The 25,661-nt window shown below is 46.9% G+C and overlaps 1 protein-coding gene across 2 annotated transcripts in view; it reads left to right on the top strand.

Annotated features, from left to right (window-relative positions):
* The window catches only part of NRAP (nebulin related anchoring protein), a 63,779-nt gene that overhangs the window by 29,509 nt on the left and 8,609 nt on the right, over positions 1 to 25,661 (top strand). The window contains exons 23-38 of one of the 2 annotated variants that reach the window (XM_037497033.2): positions 435 to 542; positions 2,165 to 2,476; positions 3,557 to 3,661; positions 6,456 to 6,554; positions 8,159 to 8,263; positions 8,946 to 9,053; positions 9,596 to 9,709; positions 11,631 to 11,828; positions 13,889 to 13,993; positions 15,180 to 15,278; positions 17,406 to 17,510; positions 17,810 to 17,917; positions 18,762 to 19,073; positions 21,738 to 21,842; positions 22,638 to 22,736; positions 24,102 to 24,206. In XM_037497033.2, coding sequence (XP_037352930.1) covers positions 435 to 542; positions 2,165 to 2,476; positions 3,557 to 3,661; positions 6,456 to 6,554; positions 8,159 to 8,263; positions 8,946 to 9,053; positions 9,596 to 9,709; positions 11,631 to 11,828; positions 13,889 to 13,993; positions 15,180 to 15,278; positions 17,406 to 17,510; positions 17,810 to 17,917; positions 18,762 to 19,073; positions 21,738 to 21,842; positions 22,638 to 22,736; positions 24,102 to 24,206 — 2,187 coding nt within the window. The remainder of the gene's footprint in view (positions 1 to 434; positions 543 to 2,164; positions 2,477 to 3,556; positions 3,662 to 6,455; positions 6,555 to 8,158; positions 8,264 to 8,945; positions 9,054 to 9,595; positions 9,710 to 11,630; positions 11,829 to 13,888; positions 13,994 to 15,179; positions 15,279 to 17,405; positions 17,511 to 17,809; positions 17,918 to 18,761; positions 19,074 to 21,737; positions 21,843 to 22,637; positions 22,737 to 24,101; positions 24,207 to 25,661) is intronic. The other variant, XM_037497035.2, reaches the window with a different exon arrangement.

Below are 25,661 nucleotides of genomic sequence, written 5' to 3' on the forward strand. Positions count from 1 at the left end.
GTGTCTGTGTCAGCTGAGGTTACATACATCTGGGTCTGGCCATTGCAAGCAGCTCATCCAGCTTGTTCCACACCAGTTTTAGGGCAGGACATGAGCTGCTGGGCACTCATCACTAGCTATGGCAGGGTAGGCGTTGGCGTTGAAACACTAGGGCAGTGATGGAGTGGCTAAGAGCTCAGCTGTTAGCGCCTCACTGCCTGGGCTTGAACCTTTGGTCTTATTCATTCCAGTAATTTTTTTCTTTCTCTTTCCATTGGGGTAACATTGGTTTACAACACTTGTAGGTTTAAGATGTATAGCTTCTCAACTTAGCAACTATATTCTAGGGTTTTCTATGGGATGTCATCGGTATTTGCCTCTCTAGAAGGTGGTTACACAGTCTAGAGAAGCCCTCTCTCATGAGGATGACCTTTTTTTCTTCTGATTCTCTTTAGAAACTATATAAGAGCAGCTGGGAAAACCAGAAAGCCAAAGGCTTCGAGCTACGTCTTGACTCCTTGGCCTTCCTGGCAGCCAAAGCCAAGAGGGACCTGGCCAGTGAGGTGAGTCAGCCCCTGACTCGTACTGGATGTGTGGACCCTGCTTACCTCTGGGGGATTCTTAAAGAGCCTCAGCAGTTTCTCTCTCTCTCTGAGCCTCAGGGTTCCAGGACAATGTAGATAAACGTGACCCTCTGACATGAGGTGACCGTGCCAGTGCCTACCCACTGCCTGCCGCATGGTTCTGATTGGTGGGTGGTAACACTAGTAGAAATCCAGATAACCAGAAGCCCAGAGCTTTCCATGTATTTCTGAGGAAGCTGGGGCCAGTTAATGACAGAGAGGCCAGGCTCTGGTGTGAGACAGACCTTGGAGAGGATCCCAGCTCCGTCTCCTGCTAGCACTTGACTTCAGGACATTTGTGAAACCTTTCAAAATCTCATTGGTAAATTGACAATTTTCAAAACTAGCTTGAGGAAATGACATGGATTGAGGTATATTAAGTGTTCTAGCGTTCAAAGCAGTCTGTGGTGAGTCTGAACCTGGGCCAGAATGTGAGTCAAACCTTCCAAATATGTATATGCACACGATGGATATACCTATGCTTACATAGATAACACACACACATTTGTTGTGTGTTGTATACGTGTCCTATGTACTTGTATTTATGTTGACTGTATTTTGTATGTGAAATATATACCTTGTATCCTTATTATATATATTAAATACATACATATAGATAGATATCAGCTGAACAGTGGCTTGGCTGACTTACTTTCTGACATAGCATCTTAGCTCATCAAATGGTGATGCTTTACAAACCAGCACTGGTCTGCAGATGCACTTAGGAGGCACAGGTTTGTCCCTGCCTCCTGTTGGACACTGGCCCATAGTAAGTGTTCAATAAATGTGGCAGCTATTGATACTTCTGCTGTTGACAGAGATGAGAGTGGAGGCCAGGTCTGCTACTGCCACAGTAAAGATAAAGTTGAAAGCGATGTCCCACAGTGGGGTCCCATCACAATTTTGAAAGCATTCCCTATTTATGCTTTTCCCTGATCCTCATTGCTCTTTGCCTAGTGCTTTGTTTGTTTTTTTCCAAAGCCAATGGAAAAATGTCCCCATACCCCTAATTATTTATTTACATGTCCTCCAGTTGTTCTTTAATTTGAGTTCCTTTCTCAAAGAGCCCTTGTATTTTGGACACTGTGGCTTTTTCATTTCATGATTATTTTTGATTTATAATGTTTTCACTATTACCAAAAAGGATTTTAAATTCACTTTTCATTTTTATTTGTCCCAAATAAAAATTGGACTTTTATTGCCAAGAAGGATATTGCACTCATGAAATAAATAAGTGGCTGAAAAATAAATCCAGAAAGAAGGACCTCTTTAGACAAAAGGTGGAATTTCACAGGGAAATTGGGAAAAGACTGTTCCAGAGCTGATTTGGCTCTGAGCTTTCTGGCAACTGAGGTGAAAAGGGAAATAATGAGCAGTAATATTTTATTTCACTATTTGAAGAAAGGAAATATATTAGATGTCCAAAGTAGGCAATGTTTTGTGATCGTAATTTCAGTAGGATTCTATGTAGGGCTTTATTTTAACTTCTCTGCCTATGGCTTGAAACTTAACAATTCCTTTAGGAGATTCTAATATTCCCCTAATCTATTCCTCTTATTTAGGTGAAATACAAGGAGGATTACGAGAGGTCCAGAGGGAAACTCATTGGAGCAAATGGTGCCCAGGGGGATTCGCAAATAAGCCACTCCCTGCAAATGTCCAAGCTGCAGAGCGAGCTGGAGTACAAGAAGGGACTGCAGGACTCCAACACCCAGTGCCACGTCTCCCTGGACATGAGCCAGCTGGTGCACGCCCGCCAGGCTCAGCGCCTTGCCACAGACGTCGGTTACAGGACGGCGCTGCACAACTTCACTGCTTTGCCCACAGACATGAAGGTGGAGTGGGCCAAGAAAGCTTACAATTTACAGAGCGATGTAAGCCATGTGTGCGTGGGTGCGTGTGCATGTGCATGTGCGTGTGTGTGCAAGGGTGTCCCTTCAAGACCATAGCTTATACATGTTTATTTCTGAATCCTTAAGTGGAAAGCTTTTACCTTTCCAGTGCTTCCACTTTTATTCAGACTATACCCATTTTACATTCTATCCTACCGAACAGAAAACCCTAAAGCCACTTCTTCCTCCTTGGAATTCTGATCTACATATATTTTTCATGTTTCTTTTTATTACCCGGGAGACACATTTGGCCTTCCAGGGAAGAGCCCCACTGAAGCTTCCGCCAACTTCAGTGCCCCCTTTTTGAGAATGAGAGACTCTCTCATCTTACACCACCACCCCTTTCTCCTGACATTCCCCACCTGGTTCTGTTTTCTTTTGTCTTCACCAGACTCTTGTGCAACAAGGTGGTGAACTGAAAAGGCAGGCCAGGCTGCTGCATGCCAGGGGTTGGGGGATGCAGGCAGTGTAGGCACCCCCGTGCAAGTAGAGCTGTTTCGGGATAGATGCGTTGCTACTTTTAGAGCAGTGACAATTTAAGTGGCTTTCCATTCAAAGGACTCCTTCAATGGCAAGTAAAGAAATGAGAAATACCAGGGCCCCACAGAGGTTGGAGGAAGGGACTGGCACGGTGGGCAGCCTCAGCCGTCTTGTGAAATTCCCTCAAATAGCTCCCCACCTGGGTTCGGTTGCGAGTTCTATCTTCTCCTCCCCTGCATGTCATTTTAAACAAGGAAACGGGGAAGCAGACAATGAGGACGCTCTTCTTTCGAGGTAGACGTGAGTCTGTAATGAAGGATGAGGTTGACTCCCCCCTCCCCCGCTGCACCCCCAGTGGTGGCAGGTGGGGCTGAGAGCCGCCATCCCCAGGACGGTGCCAATTAAAGGGGGAATTAATTTACATTTTGGCGCTCTACCTGTGACTGTGCAGAAATGGATAAGACAAAAGTGGCATCTAATTTGACTCAGCTGGCACCAAGGCTTCTTCGGGGAGCCATTAATAGCCCCTTAAATGTCTGTGCAGCAACAATGGCCTGCCTTTTTTTCTCTCTCCTTTGTCAGAACCAATACAGGGCAGATGTGAAGTGGATGAAAGGCGCGGGCTGGGTCGCCACCGGGTCATTAAATGTGGAGCAGGCGAAGAAGGCAGGAGAACTCATTAGCGAGGTGAGATTTCCTGACAGCATGCAACAGGCCTGGCTGCATTCGGCGTGCGGCATTTCTGTATAAAATTAAAATAATTTCCACTCAAAAGGCAAAGAAAAAGGCAAAGCCACATGAAAGGCCTCGAAACCCAGACTAGGGCTGGTAATTAGAGGGAAACCACATACCAAACACACAGCAGTTAGGGGCCCGCAGAGCCCCGGCAAAAACAAAGTGGGTGACAAATGATATTATGAATAATAATGACAATCAAACGGAGCTCAATTGCTACCCACCAACTTACCTTTCTAATGAAGCAACACAGGAGAGATGATGAAAAGATAAATCCCCTGCCCCCGGAAAGCCCTCTTGTGACTCCATGCACGTTTTCTCCCCCTCTCGCTCTGCCACTGTGTAAACAGTTTTTAAATGTTCTCGTGGTCTTCACACGTGACCTTGTGTCTCTCTTTTTTGGAGAGGGGCTCACTTCTGTTTAAATCTCACCCCCACCTTCTTGGAACCTCCCTAGCTGAGCCCGAAGGGATAACCCTTTAGAAAATGCTGTTTCCTCATATTTTAGGACTGTCTGGCCGAGCGATCTTTGATGAGGATTTCTCAGCCTGCTCCATGCTGCTATTTTGACCTTTCTTTGGGGAGGCAGGGATGGGTGTGGAGGGCTGTGCTGGGCCTTGTTTGGTATAGGGTGGCTTCCTTGGCCTGCTCTGCCCCCACGTGCCTGGAGCACCCAGCTCTGACAGCCACACCTGTCTCCAAACTCTGCCAAAAGGTGGAGAGTCACTGGCCTGGACATGCCAGGCCAGGGGTGGTCTTTGGCTTCTGCTCACATCTCTTGGGGGAGAGATTTGCAGAGAAGGCCGGGGGGGGGGGCGTTTATTTGGTTACCTTCAGGGTAGCTGGGTGTTCCTGGACTTTTGTGATAAAGAGGAGACCACAATGGCTGTTGTCCTGGCAGACTTGGCCTTGACAACAGACCCCTGGGACCTGTTGCAAGGAGCCTTTATACCTAATGAATAGTTCAGACAGGAAGACACCTTGCTGGTGTCTCAAACACAGCTGCCCAGCACTGCTGTTCTCCTATGAGAGAGGCCCGGGTTCCCTGTCGTGTCACAAAGCTGATTTCAAAAGTGGCTTCTCTGTGTTTGGTCTAAGTTTTAGAAACTTTAGTTAATTCCAGGCTCAGGAGACCCTGGGAGCTCAAGGGAGACTGTTCTGCCCTAAGTAGTTCAGTCCAATCAAGCAAAGGCCTCTTAGGAAGATAACCATGAGCAACTTCAAGGAGCAGACAGAGTTGAGGAGTCATGAACCCAAAGTCACAATAGGGGGCCCACCAATAAAGGACAAGAAGAATAAAGCCCATTAGACACACAATTTAGACAGCAAGATGGTTCTTACAGCTGAGTCTGGAACCAGGGATGTTCTGGGAGCTGCTTGTACTGCAGCGGTTTTCATTTTCCAGCTCATTTTACAGATTACTCAATACATTTGCTTATCTCCCACGATGTCCTGGCCTCATACACATTCTCAGACTTCAGTAGGGCGAGGCATCATCCAGCAATTTGAGCCAATCATCTCATTTCAGTTTGGTACATTTCTAGTTTGGTGTACAATTGGGCTGACTTCTAAATTTCTGGATGGAATGCCAGGCACTGTTGAAAGAGCCACAAAGCACATGTTTGTACATGCAGACATACATGTACACACACACACACACACACACACACACACACACCCCTATCATTTAAAGCAGGAACCAGCAAACCTTACTTTGTAAAGGATCAAATAGTAAACATTTTTTGTTTGTGGGTTACATGGTTTCTGTCACTACTACTCAACTTCAGCTACCATAGCATGAAAGCAGCCAGACAGTATAGCAATGAATGAGCATGGTGGTGTTCCAATAAAACTTTATTTACAAAAACAAGGGGTGGGCCAGATTTGGCTAGGTCTTAAGCTCTGTCTTCTTAAGACCATTGCATATTCAAAAATCCAAACCTGAAAAATGAGGATGTGTTTATAAAATCAGTGTTTGACTAGACGAAAGATACACTTCCTCATTCCATAAGGATAATGACCATTTTAGTCTTCTGGATATGTACTTTGATTGTTTATTTAAGTAGGAATTAATTTAAGCATGATTTTTAGAATATGTCAAAATACATCTAGGTTTTTTTAACCAGCATTTGAAATTTTTGTTAGTTTTTTGTGTCAGTTTCTTTTAAATTTTATGATGGCTTCTTTCAGTAATAGCACCATTTTCCTTGTTATTTTAACATTTTAAAGAATTATTGAGTAGGTAAACAGAACTGGATCCTAAAGTGATGGGATAGTATGTACTCAATGTCTGTTCATTGCAAGATTTTGACTGTGCTAACCCCTGCCATTGTCCTTTTGTGGAAGGAAAATAGAAAGCTTCACTTGATAAATGTAACTGTGAATGTTCTTTCTAGCTTGGGAGACCAAGAGTTAGCTATGTAAACAACTGCAAGACAGTATTTGAAACCTATAAAAAGAATTGAAACCTAAGTGTGTATGCCACCGTAGTTTACTGACATAATTCTAATTTTGAAATGTTTTCTTTGCACCAGGTAGAAATCCTCTAATGTTAATTGACATGAGGTTATTCTTAAATTGAAACAAATATTAACCCGAAGACACCTAGGATATAAAGATGGAGGAAGCCGAATAATAATTATGTTCACAAATTCACTCTAATCTCAAGCAACCTATGATTTTCTCTTTCAAATGGCATGAAAGAGCAGCACAAAATTCACAGCTTTGATCTTTTTCTGCTCAACAGAAGAAGTACCGTCAGCATCCAGATGCTTTGAAGTTTACCAGTATTAAAGACACTCCGGAGATGGTCCAGGCCAGAATTAGTTATACCCAAGCAGTGGATGTAAGTGATAATGTATATACATTATGACTCGAAGAGTGGGCTCTTCTTTCAACGCTGCGATTGAAGCCGAGGGGTTCTTGGCTTGCTCCTTCTGTTGTTCTAAGGATGAAGGAGCTTCTGGTCCTTTGCGGAGGCACACCATAGCAGGGGTGCTTCCTCATTAGGATGCAAATGGGGTGTTACTGTTCTCAGAATGCCAAGTGGGGCTCCGCCACCCCACTGCCCAGGCTACGATCCTTCTTCCTATTTGCATGTCTTGAAGGTTTGTCTGTAATGGGGCCTTTCCCCGACTCCTTTTGTTTTAAAGCGTTGTTTTCAGGACTGGAACTTTTGAGCAAAATTCCTGGTAATTGGAATGCCGAAACGATCCTTAGGGCTTCTAGGGATGCAAGGTCAAGAAGTCTTGCTCTCTGAATTTCCCAAAGACTTTGAAAATGATCTGGGTTTGATTTATATACATTAGGTCATCTTTCCAGTCATTTCCCATATTTCCTTCATGCAGTGACACCAAGAACTGGCCTTTTTTCCTATCAGCACAAGGTTCCTGGGAGACTAAATTGAATGCCAAGGTCCGATAAAAATCCACTTTAGGGCATGGAGGAACCCTATTTGATTTCTCCTGAGAGAAATCCACAGATCTTTGTGCGGGGCAGACTCACCTTTTAAATATCTTCAAACCATACAACTTACCATGAGGAAAATTTACAAACCCCAGGGAGAGGGGTTTCCAGAGTTCTTCCTGTTGAGCAAGCTGTTCTGGGTGTACCTTGTTCCACGGTGTTCCGAAACAGCCTGAGTGCCTGTCAGATTATGTTATGGGATGACCTACAAACTTACAGATTTAGGGTTAGGAATTTGTGATTTCTTAAGCAGCCCATCAGAAGCAAATGGGATCCTGAGAAAACAGATGGCCAAACGAGAACTTTCGTATAAAGAAAACTCACTATCTGCTTCTTCCTTACTCTAACCAACTCTAGGGGGCACTGCTGTGATACGCAGAAACGCAGACACATCTAAAAAGATTTGGGAAGGAAAAGCCTGTTTTAGAAACTTTCTGTGGTGTGTGTGTGGCAACGTCATGTGTCATTGCTAACTACTAGGGTATCATAAGCCCACATCGGAGTCCCAGGGTGACCACCCAGGAGAAATTTTACCATCACAACATCCCTGGAAATGGGGAGAGGGGATGAGAAAATTGAGATAGGTCCAGGGAAAACCTGACCTGCAGTAGAGCCATTACCTCTCACGCCTTCTGAATTTAATGCCACCCCCTTAGCTTGTCATCCATCTCAGAATTACTAGCTGTTCTCTGGACCTCCTTTTCTCATTTGATACCCCCTTCAGCAATATGCTGCTGCTAGCAGAGCATTCAGTGAAGGCAGAGTTTCAGCCTGTCATGTTCTCAGTAGGAAGGCAGAGTTTGGGAGAGAGTGACATGCATGTCACTGCGCTTACTGTGGAGTCCATGTGGCGGCTGAGCACCTGGGGTCCTGTCTCTCTGGACAAAGTGGCAGCTCCGCCTTTGTCCCCAGGAGTGTGACTTGGCCATTGGCCGTGTCAGAGAGGCTTCTGGGCTTCATGCAAAAATCTCTTTCCATTCACAGAGGTTATACAAGGAACAAGGAGAAAACATAAAGCATCATTACACGCAGACAGCCGACCTCCCTGAAGTCCTCCTGGCCAAGTTGAATGCCATGAATATCAGTGAGGTGAGGCTGCTGGAAGGGGCCCTATATTTAATTATGGGGGATCAGGGGGCCTGGACATTACACAGCCTGCTCTGCTCAGAAGGGTCCTGTGCTTGTTGAATGCTCCACTGTCAGTATCTGGAAATTTGTGCTATTTTTGAGCAAGGGGGTCCCAAATTTTCATTTGCCCTGGGCCCTGCAGATTGCGTAGCCCATCCTGCAGAAGAGTCAGATTCATTAACAAGAATGAGAATGAGGGAAACTGCCTAGTACACAGGGCATTTCACTGGGGAGTATCGTGATATAGCTGCGTCTATCTCTCAGAGGTGGCAAAAGAGACTTGGGGGACTTAACTCCTCTCCTCCATAATATCCATGAGCACACCCTTTCCTGCTCTTTCATGGAGACAGCTGACTTCTCTTCAGCTTTCCTAAAGCGCTTTGCAGTACGCCCTCGAGCTTGCTACTCCAGGAACTCTGGACCTAAATCCAAGCTCTTGCTTATTTGGCCCCACCCACCACTCCAAGTCTGGGCATGAAGCAGGATCCACTGAGTTCAGTGCTTTTTTGCTAAGCCAAAGCACCTTTTTAACTCCAACTGGGAGGGGAACCCCACAACAGACCGGATTCTCATTTTGTTGGTGGGAGTTCAGAGAATTTCCGGGTCGTGTGAAAGTCTCTATTTGTGCACATCTTCCCAACAGACGCGTTATAAGGAGTCCTGGAGCAAACTTCGGGACGGTGGCTATAAACTGAGACTGGATGCCATTCCATTCCAGGCAGCAAAAGCTTCTGGTGAAATCATCAGCGATGTGAGCACCCTCCTCCATGACTGTGACATTGTCAAAGAGAACCAATTTTAATCCTTTTGCCCCTAACCCCTGCCTACTTTTGCCTGTGGATAATAATAGCCTGTCCTCTCCCAACTGATGGTGTCAGGGCAATTGGGTAATGACCAGTGAGAAAGAGCATATCTCACAACAAAAAAATTCCCTAGCTGGCATACAAAGCCAAATGCTGGACTGTCAATATGGAGCCTGGGCAGATGAAATGCTCCCTCAACCAACCGTTTTCCTAAAGCAAGTCCATGTGGAGAGACCGTTAACAATGCACCCACCCTCTTCCAGCGCGGGCCGCCCAAGTGCTCACACACCCTGCCATTTCATAGCTAGCCCTTTAGTCATTGGGAGTCTTGCATATGAAAGAATAGACCTTTTGACGACTCCCGCACATTTTCTTTTAACTCACCCCAGTTACTGTCAAAAGAACAAAACATTTCGCCCAATACCCACCTCTTCCATTCCGTGTCCCTTGTCCCTGAGCTGTTACTCTCTCCCGCTCTCTTTGCCTTTAGTACAAATACAAAGAGGCATTTGAGAAAATGAAAGGACAAATGCTTGGCTCCCGGAGCTTGGAAGATGATATCAGCCTTGCGCATTCAGTGTATGCGAACTCGCTGCAGAGTGAAGTAAGTGGGAGAAGCTGCGATGGAACTGGGGGTCCCTACTTAGTGATGTACAGCCTGTAATGTAGCGTGTCCTGGCTTGGGTATTGGCTGGGTCCTAACTAGTCGTGTGGCATTGCCTTGGTCCCATCCGCTTCAGCTTCTTCCTCTGCCAAGTGAGAGTTTGGGTTCCTTGACCCCTTAGTTCCCTTCTCGCTGGGGATTCTCACCAATGGGCACAAATGAATTTGCACCACAGAGGCACTTTGTTCTACAGAGTGAATTAATTGCAAATCTTTAAAAGTGGAAAGTTTTACCTAAAATTTGGTTTAGATTTTTGGCCAGGGATCAGATTCGTTTCCTCAAGGCTGCATTTGGTTAATTACTGAGAACTCCATTTAGAAGGATCTGTGTCTCTTGGTCATGCAGCCACTGCATTGATTCCAACCCCCCCCCCCCCACAACTTCCTACATGCTTCATGTCTGGCTCCTGGAGGCATCTGAGTTTGCAACCCTTGATTTCTAGCCTCCACATGCTGGTCTCTGTGTATACCTTTTCTCCCTCCACATTTTTGAGTTGGCTAATGGTAGTGATGAAAACTTTGCTTAGCATGTTACAGAGGGCTAGACAGTTGTACCTGCAATGTCTAATCGAACCATCAGACTCTCTTTAGAAGCTTCATCTGGTTATTTAACCTGGTTTACTGATCGGGGGGCCTAGATTCAGAATAGTTCCGTGTCATGCCCATAGAATGGGGCAGAGCCACGACATGAAACCAACTCTATATCTCATACTTTTCCCACAGCTTCTCCATTAGTTTTTTGCCTCAGTTTCCCTATTTGTAACATTTTCCCCTTTTTTCTCCTGGGGTGATGACCAAAGATTATGGGGTTGAATATGAATTGTCCTTGGCTTTGTCTAATTTTTTTAAAGTCATTTTTTTAAAAAGATTTATTTATTTATGTACACAAGAACTGGGGTATAGGCCAGAGGTGTGTGTGTGGGGGGTGGTGAGAGGATTCACCAGAGACAGAGTGGGGAACAGAACAGGCAGAGCTACTGAAATACACTGCTGAGGGGAGCAGTGGGCGAGACGAGAGAGGTCTGCTGTGCCATGTGGGTCAGCAACCTGGCAGAGGATTGAACTAGGGTTGCAGCAGCTACAGATAGCTTCATGGTGCTGCATCTTAACCCCCTTGCTTCACCAAGGAGGTCCCTGGCTTTGTCTTAGAGGCGAGGGAGGATTGCCTGAGGGAGAGTGGGCAGTTAGGGAAGAGTGACTGGAACTTCCGGCAGGCAATGGGAAGGGAGGACGAGGAAGAGGTCGAGGTTCTGTATCTAACTTCTAGGAGAGCCAGGAGTGAGCTCCATAGACCTTCAAAACAGCTCTTCCAAGGACAGCTGTGGAGCTTGGAGATGGGCCATGCCCCTTCTCTCTCAGAACTGGCTTGAACACTCCCGCTCCCAACTTCATGAGATGATTTCATGTTTGACATGCCATGATATCCACATGGAGGAGACCTCCAGTGTCTAAAAATCTGAACTTGGGAGGGTAATGGGGAAACTGAGGTACCGGGCACAGCTTCGCCATACATCTTCTGGCCTCTGGGGAACAAGGCTTGAGTTTAAGTCAAGACAAGTTTAGGACCTGAGTAAGGGGACTACTGACATCACATCTGTCCCTTGAACTTTTGCATGTTCCCAATGAGCAAACAATGGCTCTTCATTCATCCTTCAAATCAATGACTCCAGGGCTGGGGTGGTGAATGTCAGGCCTGGAGACAAGGTCTGCTTATGAAGCCTGTGCCCACGAGAAAGGCACCCGACCCTGCCAAGAATGCCCTCAGGCTTCCCGGGACGGTGGCTTTGGGGTTGTTCTCCCTCACAGTCCTGATGCAAATGGTGGCTTTGAAATCACCATTGTTGATCTGTCTGCCCCTGTAGGTGAACTACAAGAAAGGCTTTGAACACTCAAAGGCACAGTTCCATCTGCCGTTGGACATGGTAACCCTGGTGCATGCCAAGAAGGCGCAGAGCCTGGCCAGCGACCAGGACTATAGGCATCCGCTCCCCCAGCACACTTCCTTGGCAGAGGACCTGAGGCTGAGCTGCGCCAAGAAAGCCCACCAGTTACAGAGCGAGGTACGGGGGTCTGGCCTCTCTCGTGGGGTTCTTTTCCCCTCAGATTTGACCTGAGATAGTGACCTACATGCTCCTGTGGCTTTGCGGGAGCTCCAGGAACCCCAGGGAAACCTGAGTTTCCCTTTGGAACCCACCCTGGTGTTCCTGCCTAGCTCTTTTTGTTTTTTTAACGAAGTAGAATTGCATGGTAACATTCTATGCCTGCCGGTGTACTAATTGGGAGTCAGCATGTAAAAATACTACATTAAGTTGCCTAGCTCCGAATAAACATAATTGCATAGCTCTGATAATAACAAACACCCACTGAATATTGCTGCTGAATTCTAGGCATTGCTTTTTCACACACTGTATCATTTAATCCTCAAAATCACCCTCGACTGATAGTCCTTATTCCCATTTTACAGAGAACTTATAGTGTGACTCTAAGATGGTAGATAGCTTGCCCAAGTTCACACAACTATACATGAGAAGGGCAGGGGACACGGAACTTGAACTTAGATGGTGTCTGAGGACAATGCCTTCAAGTTCCCCAGTTTTACCTGTTCAAGTTTTTTTTTTTTTTTAAGATTTATTAATTTATGCATACAAGAACTGGGGTACAGGCCAGAGGTGCAGGGGATGAGAGGATTCACCAGAGACAGAGTAGGGAACAGAACAGGCAGATCGACTGAAATACACTGCTGAGGGGAGCAGCAGGTGAGTCAGGAGAGGTCTGCTACGCCATGTGGGTAGCTCCCTGGCTGGTCGGGGATCAAACTCATTATGCAGAGGCTGCGGATAGCTTCATAATGCTGTGCTTAACCCCTTTTGCCACCAGGGAGGCCCCCCTGTTCAAGTTTTGCAGATGGTACTGCCCCTAGCCTCAAGTTGAACTGGGGGTTCCTTGTGGCACTTCCTTTGTGCCACCCATCTTTTGAGGAGGGCTCAGAAACTCCAGGAGAGGCTGCCCTGGGCTCCTTTGACACTGAGCCACATCAGGAGGAGAAGCGGAGACATTGGGTCAGGATAGGGCAATCAGGGCCCAGGTCTTCCCTCCTCTGCTGGGTATGCATTTCAAGCTCATGCCCTGAACTCGCAGAAGCAGCAGGCCCAGGAGGGTGAGGGAGCATTGGAGGATATTTCTCACTCCTAAGGAGATATAGGAGCTCCTCAGCTGACAGGCAACAGCAGCAGCCTCTGTCGTCCTCACCTTATTCCCCAGCTGGATAGGTTTCTGTGCTGTGAGGTGTGCAAGGACTGGGCCTGTGTCAGAAAATAAAACACTGCATGAGCCCTCTTCCTGGTTTGGCAGTGCCTGGGAGCCGAGTGGTGCTCAGATGTGGGCCTCTGTCATCTGTTGGAATTTTATGCCTGTGTGCAGCATATACTGAGTGACATAAACTGTCAGGGACCCAGCGTAGCTGTCGGGAGGAGGGAGCTGCCAGGCTCAGCTCCGGGTCCCTTTGTCACTGGAGCAGCACTCCTGGCCTGCTGCTCACTGTGATAGCAACAGGAAGGCAGCTCACCCAGGGGGGCCTCAGTGGCTGAAGGGAAGAAAACTTGGGAACCCTTTAAACTGTCAACCCAAATCACTCAGGTACACACACCTGCCCCTTCCCACACAGACTCAGACAGGCCTCTGCCAGATTATTCTGGATTCATTTATTAGTTCTTTCTTAACCCATGATTGATTAATGCCACCCTCTGCTACTGGGTTTTGTTGTTGAAAACTTACTAAACCATGTTTGCATTTGCCCCAAGACAGCTGACTTTCTAACCACAATCCACCCAGCATTTATTTTTTGATAGCCCATGTCAAAAAAAAAAAAGAATCTGCCATGCATCCCTCTAATCTGAGACAAATGACAGTGGAGTCATTTTATTCTGGCACCTATTTTTGTTTCCCTAATGAGCACGTACTAAGAAGCATTTGTGCATTTGCTCAGTATGACACATCTGGAGAGACACACTTGGCCTTGAATTCTAATTATGACACTGCCTGGTCACGGGCTCTCTGGCTTCTCCTGGCTTCCTTGTGCTGTGAGTTTGGCTCTTCTGATTTGTTGCGTTGCCCCCTATAGAATTTGTACCGGTCGGACCTGAACTTCATGCGAGGTGTGGCCTGTGTCATTCCAGGCACCTTAGAGATTGAAGGGAGGAAGAAAGCATCTGAGCTCATCAGTGAGGTAATGGGAGGGCCCTGGGGTGATAGGTGCCAAGTGTATTTCCCTGTCAGGGGCTGTTCACAGCCATTTCTTTGCTTCTTACTGCTCAAGTACATTAGAGGTCACACATCTAGCTTGGTGACTTACTGTGTAACCTCCTGTCTGGCCTGTCTTCTGATGGATTCTCCTTTCAGACTGGATTCCATATGAGACAGTTTCACAGATATTGAATTAACATGCAGGGATTATTCATTAGCTCATAAGATATACTTTCCTTGTATCCTGTTGAAGTTGTTCCAGTGGTACAACAAAAAGAGGGCAGACTTTGGAAACTGAAATTTCCAAACCAGCACTCAGTTGCTGTGTGACCTGCAGCCTGTCACCTGCCCTCTCTGAGGCTCAGCCTCTTAATTAGTCAAAGAGGGATACTCATACTATCCTCATTTAGTTTTTGTGAACTTGGTGATGACAATTTCATTCTAAAAAAATATATGGAGGTCTAGAAGACTAAACTGTTTGAAAGGGTTAGGAATCACCTCTGAGAGGGCTCTGGGACTTCCATTATGGTAGGTTTGAGGACAGGGGGGCATAATGAAAGTAAAGCTGGTCAGTGGCCAGCTGGGGCATCAGCAGTGGCCTTGCTGATGTGTGGATTAGTGACTCTGGGAAAGCAGGATTGACTCACTGTGGAATATGACTCTACCCTTTTCTTTTCAATGAAATCTCTAAAGGCAGTTCTTTCTAAACCTTATGATGCCTCAGAACCCCTTTTGGAGTTATAAAAAAGTGCAGAGGGCTGGGTCCATGGATGAGGTGCAGAGCCCCATCTCCTGGAGTGGGGTGCAGCATGGGTAATGTTTAAGCTGCACTGCAGTTTGGTAAACCTCCAAAGCTGAGGAGCCTGGACCAGGTCTCTGGTGAGCAAAGTTTGGGAGCAAATCTCAAATAATGTTTCTCACCATGTTCACATTCACGGCGGAGGACGAGAACTCCCTTCCTATAGATAAGCATCTGATTCCATCCATCCCACCCTCCTCTCTATTTCCTCACCCCGGTGACTTCTGAGGCCACAAGAGCAGCAAAGGGCTGGATTCCCTGTGATGGTCTAGCAGCTTTTGCCAACGAGGTTCAATAACCAGCACTTAATGAGCTGATTCTTCTGGTTTTCAACTTACCAAATCTTCTTCTCTCTTGTGTGTGAATTCAGAGTAAATATCGTCAGCTCCCTCAGACATTCAGGTACACAGCGGTGACCGACACCCCCAGCCTCCTTCACGCCAAACTCAGCAACCAGATTACCAATGAGGTAAAGTCTCCTGATGGTTTTTAAAACAGCTGTTATGTTGTCAAAAATATGTGTGAATATTTGTGGGGTTAAGTGGTGGTGGAAAGCGTGAGTGTTTGCAGGGAGAGCTGGAAAGAAAGGAAGCCTAAAACTTTTCCAGAAGTCAAGAAGACCCCGTGGGACATCTGCTTTAGTCTGTAGTCTCGCCCCCAAGTGCAAACATAGGGCAGTAGCAGCAGCTGCATCTGCTGAGTTACCAGTGCTGTGCCTTAAGCCTCACCCAGGGCCTGGACATCTGACAAGGTCCTCACACGATTCCTTTGTACTTTAAAGGGTGATGAGTGCTGATGTGCCTTCATGTCTTCTGTCTGGGCAAACCTGGGCTGACCGCTCTTCTGTGGTCATTTTGCTCTTTATCACAGGGAGGATTTGCAGCTTGCTGAGGCCACTGATAAATGATGGTATCTGTCTTGGAATTTCCACCTCTTCTCCCCCACAGTGGGCTCAATTCACTTGACTATTTCTAGTGGGGGACCTGGAGAAGGAAGCTCACCACATAACCTGATCCTTCCTGCCTTGGTGGTTCTACTTCTTCTTATTTTTTTTAATATTTTATTTATTTATACAAGATCCGGGGTATAGGCCGAAGACACGGGAGGGTGAGAAGATTCACCAGAGACAGAGCAGGGAACAGAACAGGCAGACTGACTGAAACACACTGCTGTGGGGAGCAGCGGGCGAGGCAGGATAGGTCTGCTCGCCATGTGTGTTGTTCCGGGACCGGCGGGCATCGAACTGGCACTGCAGAGGCTGTGGACAGCTTCACAGCGCTGCACTCAACTGCCTGCGCCACCAGGGAGGCCCTCTAGTTTTTCTTAATGTCTCTCTTGCAACTTGGAAATATAAAGTGAACTTGGCAGGGCATTCATTCAGTTTTGAAGATTCTCCTTCAGACTCTAGCTTTTAGAAGTCAGTTGAGAGGTGACTCCTTATATGATCAGTTCCTACACTCACACCACATCAAAATGTGAGAAATGGCAGCTTGGGACAAGCAAGTCCAAAGGGGGGGATTGCATGATCCAGCTCTCATTCCCAGTGCACCATCCCTGTCTGCTTTGTGAGCTGGCTGCCGGGGGTAACTGGCCTCCAGCCTCGGAGAACTCAGCAGCCACAGACCCACTTCTAGTCACTGGAGAAAAGATGGTTTTGTACTGGGTGATACCTTCTGGGGCAGCCTTGGGCTGTGTTCCCTAGTGAAGAAAGATCTCAGCTTTCCTGCACACTGGGGCTGGGGACCCTCACTTCCACCACAAAGGGCTTCCTCTGGACTTCCCAGACGTTAGTCTAGTCTCTCTGCTGTGTCCTTGAGGCAGTCATCTGTCCAGGTTGCCAGCACAGCATTCCTAAACGTGTCTTTGTCTCTTCAGCTTGTTATTGAGTAGAGTGTAGGGGAAAAAAGAAATTCTTCCCCTTTGCTCGTTTTAGGTAATCAGCTGAGACTCTGCCACAGAGAGCAGATGAGCAAGAGGAAAGCAGACAGGTTACGTAGTGTGAGCTTTCCTTGCTATGGGACTTCCTAAGGCAGTGAAGGCCAGAAGAAATCATTGAAGCTGAGCATTTTGATACTAGCCGATGAATGGTAGCGAGGGATGGGAAAATGGGACGTGACAGAAGGCTGAGGAGCTAAGTGTAGACCCTAGGGGAAGCGAGCAAGGTCTCTTGGTTCAGATTCCTCTCAGCATCCCCCCTCATCAGAGGTAAGGATGCTCTGGATGTAGGGAGAGCACGGCTCCCAAGAGGGCCTTGTGACCTGCTTTAGGGGAGGAGGTCAGAGAGAGTTCTTTCACCACCTGCCATTTCTCAGACTCCTTCAGCTGAAAGTATTAAATATGCCAGGATACCATATTTTGGAGTAACATGTCCTGAATTCTGTCAAAAGCAATTTGCAGATTCTTACGTATTCCCCTTACATCCTTCAATTTGACCCGTGGAAGGTGGTCTGCAGTGAAAGACACGTCTTCGCCAGGTTGACGGAGACCAGTGACACGGCAGAGGCCTGACCTGGGGGATTTCCCCATGGCGGCCGTGAGCCTCCTCTGAGAAATGCTCAGCCCCCATCTGTTTTTCCTTTTTTCCTTTTTTGCCCAGCGCCTCTACAAAGCAGCTGGAGAGGACACAAGACACCAGTACACCATGATCCCAGGCCTTCCAGAGTTCGTCCGAGCGAAAACGAACGCGGCCAACCTGAGTGACGTAAGCCCTGTGTGTTGCTGCTCCACACCACATAACCACCGAGTTCCTGCCATCCCAGAAACTTTAAGAAACATCCTCGACATTCTGTTGTTAAATAGACCTTTTTGCCCACGTGTTGAGCTCACACAAGTCGGGGCCCAGAACGGCAGGTGCTGACGAGGCCTTCTCCACCGAGCAGACAGCCCTGGCTTGTTGGGGATCGATTCTGGAACTCACTGCACTACAAACGAAAGGGTAGCCTTTGTTCGTTGATTCATGTAATTTTTTTTTTTAAAGATCTACATGTGTTTTTACTGTAGGCAAAGTACAAGGAGTCTTGGCGTAATCTCCATGCTCACGGCTACAAGCTGACGGCAGACGCGCTCCCCTTCCAGGCGGCCCGGGTCTCCGGAGACAGAGCCAGTGATGTGAGTTGAATGCTATGACCCTCCATCTTGGCTAATTTCTGTTAACTTCATGTAAAACAGTGTCTGTGGCTGATTTTCCTGAATTAAAGCAAATCTATAACCATGTGAGACAGGCTGTCACCAGCAGAATATATTACTTATGAATGAGATTCTTAGACAGAGGGAGGGAAAGAAAGGTTTTGTTAATCAGAGGCTAAATTCTGACAAAGGTCTCCAGCAGGAAGGCAATTCTGATTTATTTCCAATTACAATGTTGAGACCGTGCTTCCCCCGCAGCCTGGGAACTGCTTTCTGAGTCCACCCAGTGTTAGAAAGAGACCCTGGAACAGCAATCGTCACGTCTCCCTCTTGGCTGTGCGTTACCACGCGTTTGGTGTCAGCACTTGCCAGCTGTGTTCCAGCCGCTGTGGATGGCATCCCTAGCTTTGGGACATGAAGGTGACTTTCTCGTTTCCACAAACAAATCACAGACTATTGCAGACTTCAAATACATGGAGCCTGTCTTCTGGGCGTCGTGTTTTGCCAAGTGCGAATGGATAAAGCACAAGTTTCTCTTTTACCCTTTTGATACCTTCCTTTTGGCCAGAGGGCACTTAACAGGAGCGGGACCCTCCCTTTGGTTCTGAGGACCCAGTTTTAATTAGACAGGAAGAATGGAGAGAGGTTTTAATTGTTCATCCCCCAGGGAGGAGACTGGCTCTCAGGCTAACCTCACTCTGGTTGTTCTCCTAATCATCACCTCCTAGCGTAAGAAGGTGATTTTTCTGGAGTCTGCCATGAAAACACGTGGAAGGAATTTAAACAGGCTGAATGTCGCCCCTGACCGGCTGGCTGTCCCCTCCAGTTTCTCTACAGACACGACTTCGTGCAGGAGCGAGGAAGGCTGATTGGCATCCAGAGTGTGAGCGACGACCCCCACCTGCAGCACTGCCGGCGGATGGGCCAGCTGCAGAGTGAGCTTCAGTACCGGAGGGGGGCCGTAGGCAGCCAAGCCCAGTACCACCTGCCCATGGACATGGTGCACCTGGTCCATGCCAGGAAGGCCCAGGCCCTGGCCAGCAATCACGACTACAGGACACAGTTCCACGGGTTCACAGCATTGCCTGAGGACTTGAGGATGACCTGGGCCAAGAAAGCTCATGCCCTGCAGAGTGAGGTAGGGGGGTCTCATGAGAAGCACCCCACTGTCCACCTGCCTTCTCCCACCAAGCCTGAGTATAAATCTGTTCTTTTTGGAGCCCCACCCCCACCCCCACCCCTCAATGGTGACTTGTCATCTAGGTTGGAATCGCTCAGTCAGTCATTCAACAAACATGTACTGAGCACTCACTATGTACCAGGCACCATTCTGGGATACAGCAGTCAACAAGAGTTAAAAATAGTCCCTGTGTTCATGGATTTTCCATGATATGGGAAGACAGCTAACATACATGGAACAGGGTCACTCATTTGTTTCAATATTTTGTATGAACTAGCTCATTGAATATCTAGGTATTACTCCCATTTTTATAGATATGGCAACTAAGGCACTTGTAATTGTAACTTGCCCAGGATGCAAGCCGGCAGGGAAATGACCTACCCAAAACCACACAACTAGTAAGAGACAAAGCAGAGCTCTGTTTCCTGGCTCCTCTTCAGTGCTCTAGGACTCCCTCAGCTGGTTGGATTAGGAACAGGTGCTCTGGCTCCAGAATGTTCTCAGGACAGCAGCCATGCACCTTTTGAGAATCTGAACAATCACTTGTATACTAAAATTGCTCTACAGATGGGAATAAGAGCCCCTCTCTGCAGGGTAGTGTGAGGTCTGAATGAGATTGTGAGTCTAAAGTAAACCACACTGTATGAGATAATAACTATAATATTATAATTAATTATAATTAATAATTATAATTATTATAATTATAATAATTCTCATTAATATGACAAATATACTCTTTCCCCTGCCATCTCCTGAATGCAGTTGTTTACGTCATTCCTGTTAGAACTCAGGGACCAAAAGCTGCAGCTCATGCATTTTCAACAACACACTGCTCCAAATTGGGGGTGCCAGGAACACCCCACACATGATCTGAAGGGGGCTTCCAGGCATAATATGTGCAAGGGGAAATAGCCAGGCAGCCATTTAGCAGAGGCCAGATTGAAATGTGCAGCATGAGAAATCTCCTATTATCTTAGAATCCTTCTTGGAAACCATCTTTGGGTAGCTGATTCTTCTTAACTCCCTTCCCCGCTCCCCCTCTTTCATCCTGAAGTCTGGGGCAGGTGTGTTGTTTTTAGGGTCTGCGTGAATAGTCAAAGCTGGGCTGGGAGCTGAAATATCAATAGACCATCCATTTATAAGAGAGTCTGAGGCGCAGTCAGATCTTTGGGGAACCTGCATCTTGCTTTCTGACTTACCTGCGATCGCACTGTTCAGCTCAACAAAAGACAAGTTGAAAGAGCGCTCCCCACTTCATCTTGCTTATGAAAGGAGCAAGGCCTGGCTGTGAAGAGGCCCGGTAGGATTATTCTCTCTAACTTAGAAATTTATCCAATTTTCTCTGTTCTTTATCAGAGTGGAAGGCAAAAGCTTTGCCGGTGTAGACTGAAAGATCGCGGTATAAAAAGCAATCTTACTGACATGGGGTTTTGAAACCTGCTCCCGGACCTGAGTGATGTCTCCCTTCACCAGTTGGAAAGCAAGTCGGATTTGCACAGGGGCATTAACCGGCAGACAGTAGATCAGAAACGGACCTCTTTGAGGCCAGCTGCGAGGAGCACTGTGAATCCTGAAATGAAAGAAAACTAAAAAGGCCGAAAGGCTGATTTCTGGAGTGATATTTTGCGTTGCACAGAGCTTATATCTAAATTAGAGAAATGCTATCACTTCATTTAGATCCAAATTTCAGATTTCCACAGAGTCTTTTCTACCTTTAAACATGCCTAATTTCCATAAAGAGAAGAAGAAAAGCTTCATGTCTGTCTCATCGTAGGTCATGGTGGGCAGGTCAAAGAATAGTCAGAAGATTTAACATTTTAGGAGATGGCTAATCAGACCCATTAAGTGGTCTTAAAGTACCATTTATTATTTTCTCCCAGGAATGATGCAGGAGTCCTTAAAGCGGAGAAAATGGACAAAGCTTTGCAATAGAAGCAAGTTATAATTAACAGGCACAAAAAAGATTAAAATGGCATAAATACTCTCACCGACTGTATCTAAGTATGCTCCAGTTTTCAGAATCTTGTGTAATTGTCTACCCCTCCCCCCACTGTCCAAGAAGGAAAAATGAATGTATATAGGGGCTTTTGTACCTGAATACTCCCAGGTATTTTCGGGAGAAAAGAGGGTTCTTATGACCTTCAACTATCAGAGAAACTGAGTCACAATTTGTTAGTGATTTGCTCTGAGTCATAGCAGCTTTGATCCAAAGCTCAACGTTTCTTTATCGGCTGAAAGAGTGTAACGTGATTCTATTTAGGCAGGTGGGTGCCTTCAATCCATCAACCTCCTCACTGCCAGAATGAAAGAAAACAGTGCTTGGGATTTGGGCTGGTGCTCTGGACTGGACATCTCTCTCAGTTCTTTCTTTAAGTGATACTCACATGGGTCATACCTTCCGGTTCGATTCTTGCCCATCACTGGAGGCTCCTGCTTGTGACTTATGCATGCTCCATTATTTAATCCACATTCAGACAGTTTCATGTGCAGAATTTGCTCTGAACGAAGATGTTGAAATGTTGAGAAGCATTATTTCAAATGCTATTATAAATTGATCCCCTGGAAATGCTCCAACAGGCTTAGATATGCTCCTGATAAAAGCCAATGATTTTCTTTCTGCAGTCACGCTACAAGTCAGATCTGATGGGCATGAAGGGGACAGGATGGCTGGCACTGAGATCCCCCCAGATTGAGAGCGCGATGAAGGCTGGAGAACTGATCAGCGAGGTACCATCAACCAGACTCTCCCATAATCACAACCATTACCATTTACTTCCTTCTGAAGAGGGAGCCTTTTTAGGGGGTGGAGAACCCAAGAAGGTCCCATGATTACTGACTTTCAGCGTTTTTCTGGGACCATTTGCAACCAAATCCCAAAACAGAACAAGATTTCTTTCCAAATAAATTCATTTGCTGGTAGTTAAAGGCACATTCAAAATACGGCAGTGAAAGAGGGATGATGCATTTGAATTTCTTAACAGACACATCATATATAATTAAAGTCAAAGATGACCTATTATTTTCATGGGAGATGCAGAATTTGCCACTCCCGTCCTGACTTGACTCAGAGTGTCCGGTGTCCAGGAGTTACCTGCTTTCAGATGACGTTAAACCTTGTACCAGGACAGTCACATTAACTGGACTCCCCAGCTTATTGAATGCCTGGGGATTTGTGCCCAGGGTGGCACTGCCTTCTTCAGTTTCTTAATAACAGAATTTACTTGGCCGGGGTCAAATCAGGGCCACACTGCTATGAATCTGGCCTTCTACCGAATTCCTCCTGATGAACGCTGGTATCTCGTACCCTCTTTTTGCAAGAAAGTGTATACCTGTAAAATGTTTCTCCCCACAGAGGCAGCTTGGAACTCTTCCACATTCTTGTTAGGGGCATACCAAGAGGAGAGACTTGTCTTCTACCAATTTCATTGGCATATTTGGTACTGAGTAGGTTGGGTGAAGCTGCATCTGAAAAAATGCATGATGTTCAACAGTTGGATAAGAATCTCTGTCTTTCCCTTGCAGACCAAATACCGTAGAAAACCAGATACAATGAAGTTCACTACAGTGGTTGACTCCCCAGACCTGGTTCATGCCAAGAACAGCTACGTGCACTGCAACGAGGTAGGTGTTTTCTCATAACTCAGCCCAGACAGGAAGTAGTGGGTAGTGCTGTTCTAGTGCTGTTCAGCAGTCAGTGCTGAATATAGGCTCTGGATAGAGGTGGGTGCCTTCCGTTACCTGGGTGATCTTGGTCAAATAACTTAATCTTTTCTAATCTCAGGAACCTGTTTAAAAGGTAGGGAGAAAGTGATGAAACATTTCATAAGATTAAATGAATTAAATGAGAATGAAACAAATAAGTGTGCAGAGTTTTCAACAGTATCTAGAATATAGTAAGTTCTCAATTAGTAATCACAGCAATAATATGTATCAGGAGATGTAATATTGATGATCCCTTACCAAACACTAGATCAGATAGTCTTAATTGTCAACAGATGGTAATAGAATTAAAAGCTTAACCTACTAGAAAAGAACAGTTAGATTAAAAGCTTCTTCTTGCTTTCACTCTGTATGATTTAGCCCCATTTCCTGTCTCCTGTATTTATTTCAGAGAATAAGAAGTTAAATATATTTTCTCTGAAATTGTCAAGGGTTTTGATTTTGCACATACAGTGACAACGCTGTCCATCCTCACACAGAGTCCAAATGCTGTCCTGGCTGCCAAGTCCAGGATAAAGCCTGAATTTAAAATTGGGTCTTCCTGGGACCCGAGTGGACAATGAAAATGTTACTTGTCTGGGCACAGTAAGATATATCATTAGGGCCTCCCTGATGGCGCAGCAGGCTGAGCGCAGCGCTGTGAAGCTGTCCTCAGCCTCTGCAGCACCAGTTCGATTTCTGGCGGGCCAGGGAGATTCCAAGATGGCGCAGCAGACCTCCTCTGTCTCGCCTGCTGCTCCCCTCAGGAGTGCATTTTGGTCCTTCTGCCTGTTCTGCTCCCTGCTCTGTCTCTGGTGAATCCTCTCACCCTCCCGCACCTCTGGCCTGTACCCCAGTGGTTGTATAAATAAATAAATCTTTTTTTAAAAAAAGATATATAATTAAAAAGACTTCAGCTGTAACTTCCTATCATACACTTATTACTATAAATGAGAAATAAATGGCTCTGAGACATCTTATTCCTGGTAAAAGGCTGATGCTCAATTGCAAAGATTTTTTGAAGTTGCTGCAGTTTTCGCCATTTGGAAAGCACATCAGAGTATTAATTTGTGGCCCATTTGGATCAGATCTTAGTGAGTATTTTAAGCAAAGCTGCCCCACCTGCGTCTGGCCACATGACTGCGAGCTGTGGTGGGAGGGCGGGTTCCCCGGGTGCCCTACACAGGAGCTCTCCGGAGCAGGGGCAGGGGAGAGAAGCAGCCTGCTCTGCTCCTGTGATTTCTGCAAGTGCAATTCTACACTCACCGTGAACCACCTTTTCTGCAGCGTCTGTATAGGTCTGGGGATGCCGACTCCCTGCACAGATACACCCTGATCCCCGACCACCCAGACTTGGCCAGGGCCCGCCTCAACGCGCTGCATCTGAGTGATGTAAGTGAACCAGCCGTTGGTGTTCTTCGGGTTTACTGTGTCCAAATTGAATTTTATTTCTTAAAATATCCTATGAAGGTGAACTCAAATCAGAAAGAACTCTGGACTGAAAGTGGGACAAACTGCATGTGTGACTTTGAATTACTTTCCTCCCTGGGTCTTAGTTTCCTCAGCTATAAAACAGGGACACCAGTGGCTCCTTCCAGCCCTAAAATTGTGGAGACTGGCCCCACAAACCTCAGTGGTGTGCTGAGCTGCCATCAGGGGAGAGACCCCCTTCACCTGCAGGTGTGGACCCCTGCTGTGTTTGCTGGCCACCTCTCCTTCAGCCTCAGAGCAGAGAACCCCTTTCTCCTCCTGCAGCTTGGAAAGACGCTACAATTGCATGGAGGCCATGGGTCCAAATCCGGCCGCTCCTTTGTGCGTGGGGCTGTGGCCTCCAGCCCTTTGGTTTCTCTTGGATGTGTGCCCTTGGCGAGCATAACCAAGATGCTGCTTCCTAAACCCCAGCTTGTTGTTAGCAGGGGCTGGAGGCCCCCGTCCTAATAGAATAGGCGGCTGCTCGGCCTGCAGGGCTGTGATCCCAGGATAACAGGTAGCCAGGCGGTGGAATCAAAAGACGCCTTCAGATCAGAGTAACACAGGCTGAGTGTGTCGGCCTGGGGCAGCGCGGGGCCTCCCAGAGGCCGGCCATTCTTCCCTCCCTGGCCTGGCCATTGTGTCCTGGGGCTCCGTGCAGATCAACAGCTGCTACCGCTCACCCCGGAGGTGGCTGCCTCGCGGGGGTTGTGAGAGACGCCTTCTAGTTAGCGTGTGTATTAGTTTGTTGCGTTTGTAAAGCCCTGTGGGATCCCATGCAGTGAATGTGACGGTGCTTTGTAAATATGAGTTATTATGACCATTTGATGCTTTTGAGGGATGCGCGAGGGATAATTTTAGAGCAGCAGCTCTGGTGGGCTGACCTCCATCTGGGGAAGAGGGACCCCCGCCCCCCTCCATGGAGCTTGGACAAAACATCCATCTCATTAATGCTTCATGGATGGGGGTGGCCAGGCCTCCGTGCGAGGAACTATGGCGGCCCGGAGCCCAGGCAACAGGGCTGAACTGCCAGCCCCTTTGGGGCCCTGTGAAGGAGGACAGACACCTCAGGTTGGTGGCAGAGCTGCTTTTCTCTCACAAGGGACGTCCATCTGTAGAGTCCCCGGAGCTGAAATTAGCCGCCGGGGCATGCGGATGTGGAGAACTCACGAACCTCTTTTGAAAGAGCACTTCTTCGGGGGCGTGTAGAATCCGCACAATTGGATCAAGTGTTCTGTGAGGAGGATGCGGAGGGAAAGTGACCTTCCTGGGCAAAGAAAGCCATTGAGATGTGTCAGGCAGCCGAAATAACTAAAAATCAAATGCCTCTAATGTGTGAGGATGAGGACAAAACTGTGCCCACTGTGATAAAGAAGA

This window comes from Talpa occidentalis, unplaced genomic scaffold, assembly GCF_014898055.3.
Source record: "Talpa occidentalis isolate TD23 unplaced genomic scaffold, MPIMG_talOcc4v2.1 talOcc4.8, whole genome shotgun sequence".
Taxonomy (NCBI): domain Eukaryota; kingdom Metazoa; phylum Chordata; class Mammalia; order Eulipotyphla; family Talpidae; genus Talpa; species Talpa occidentalis.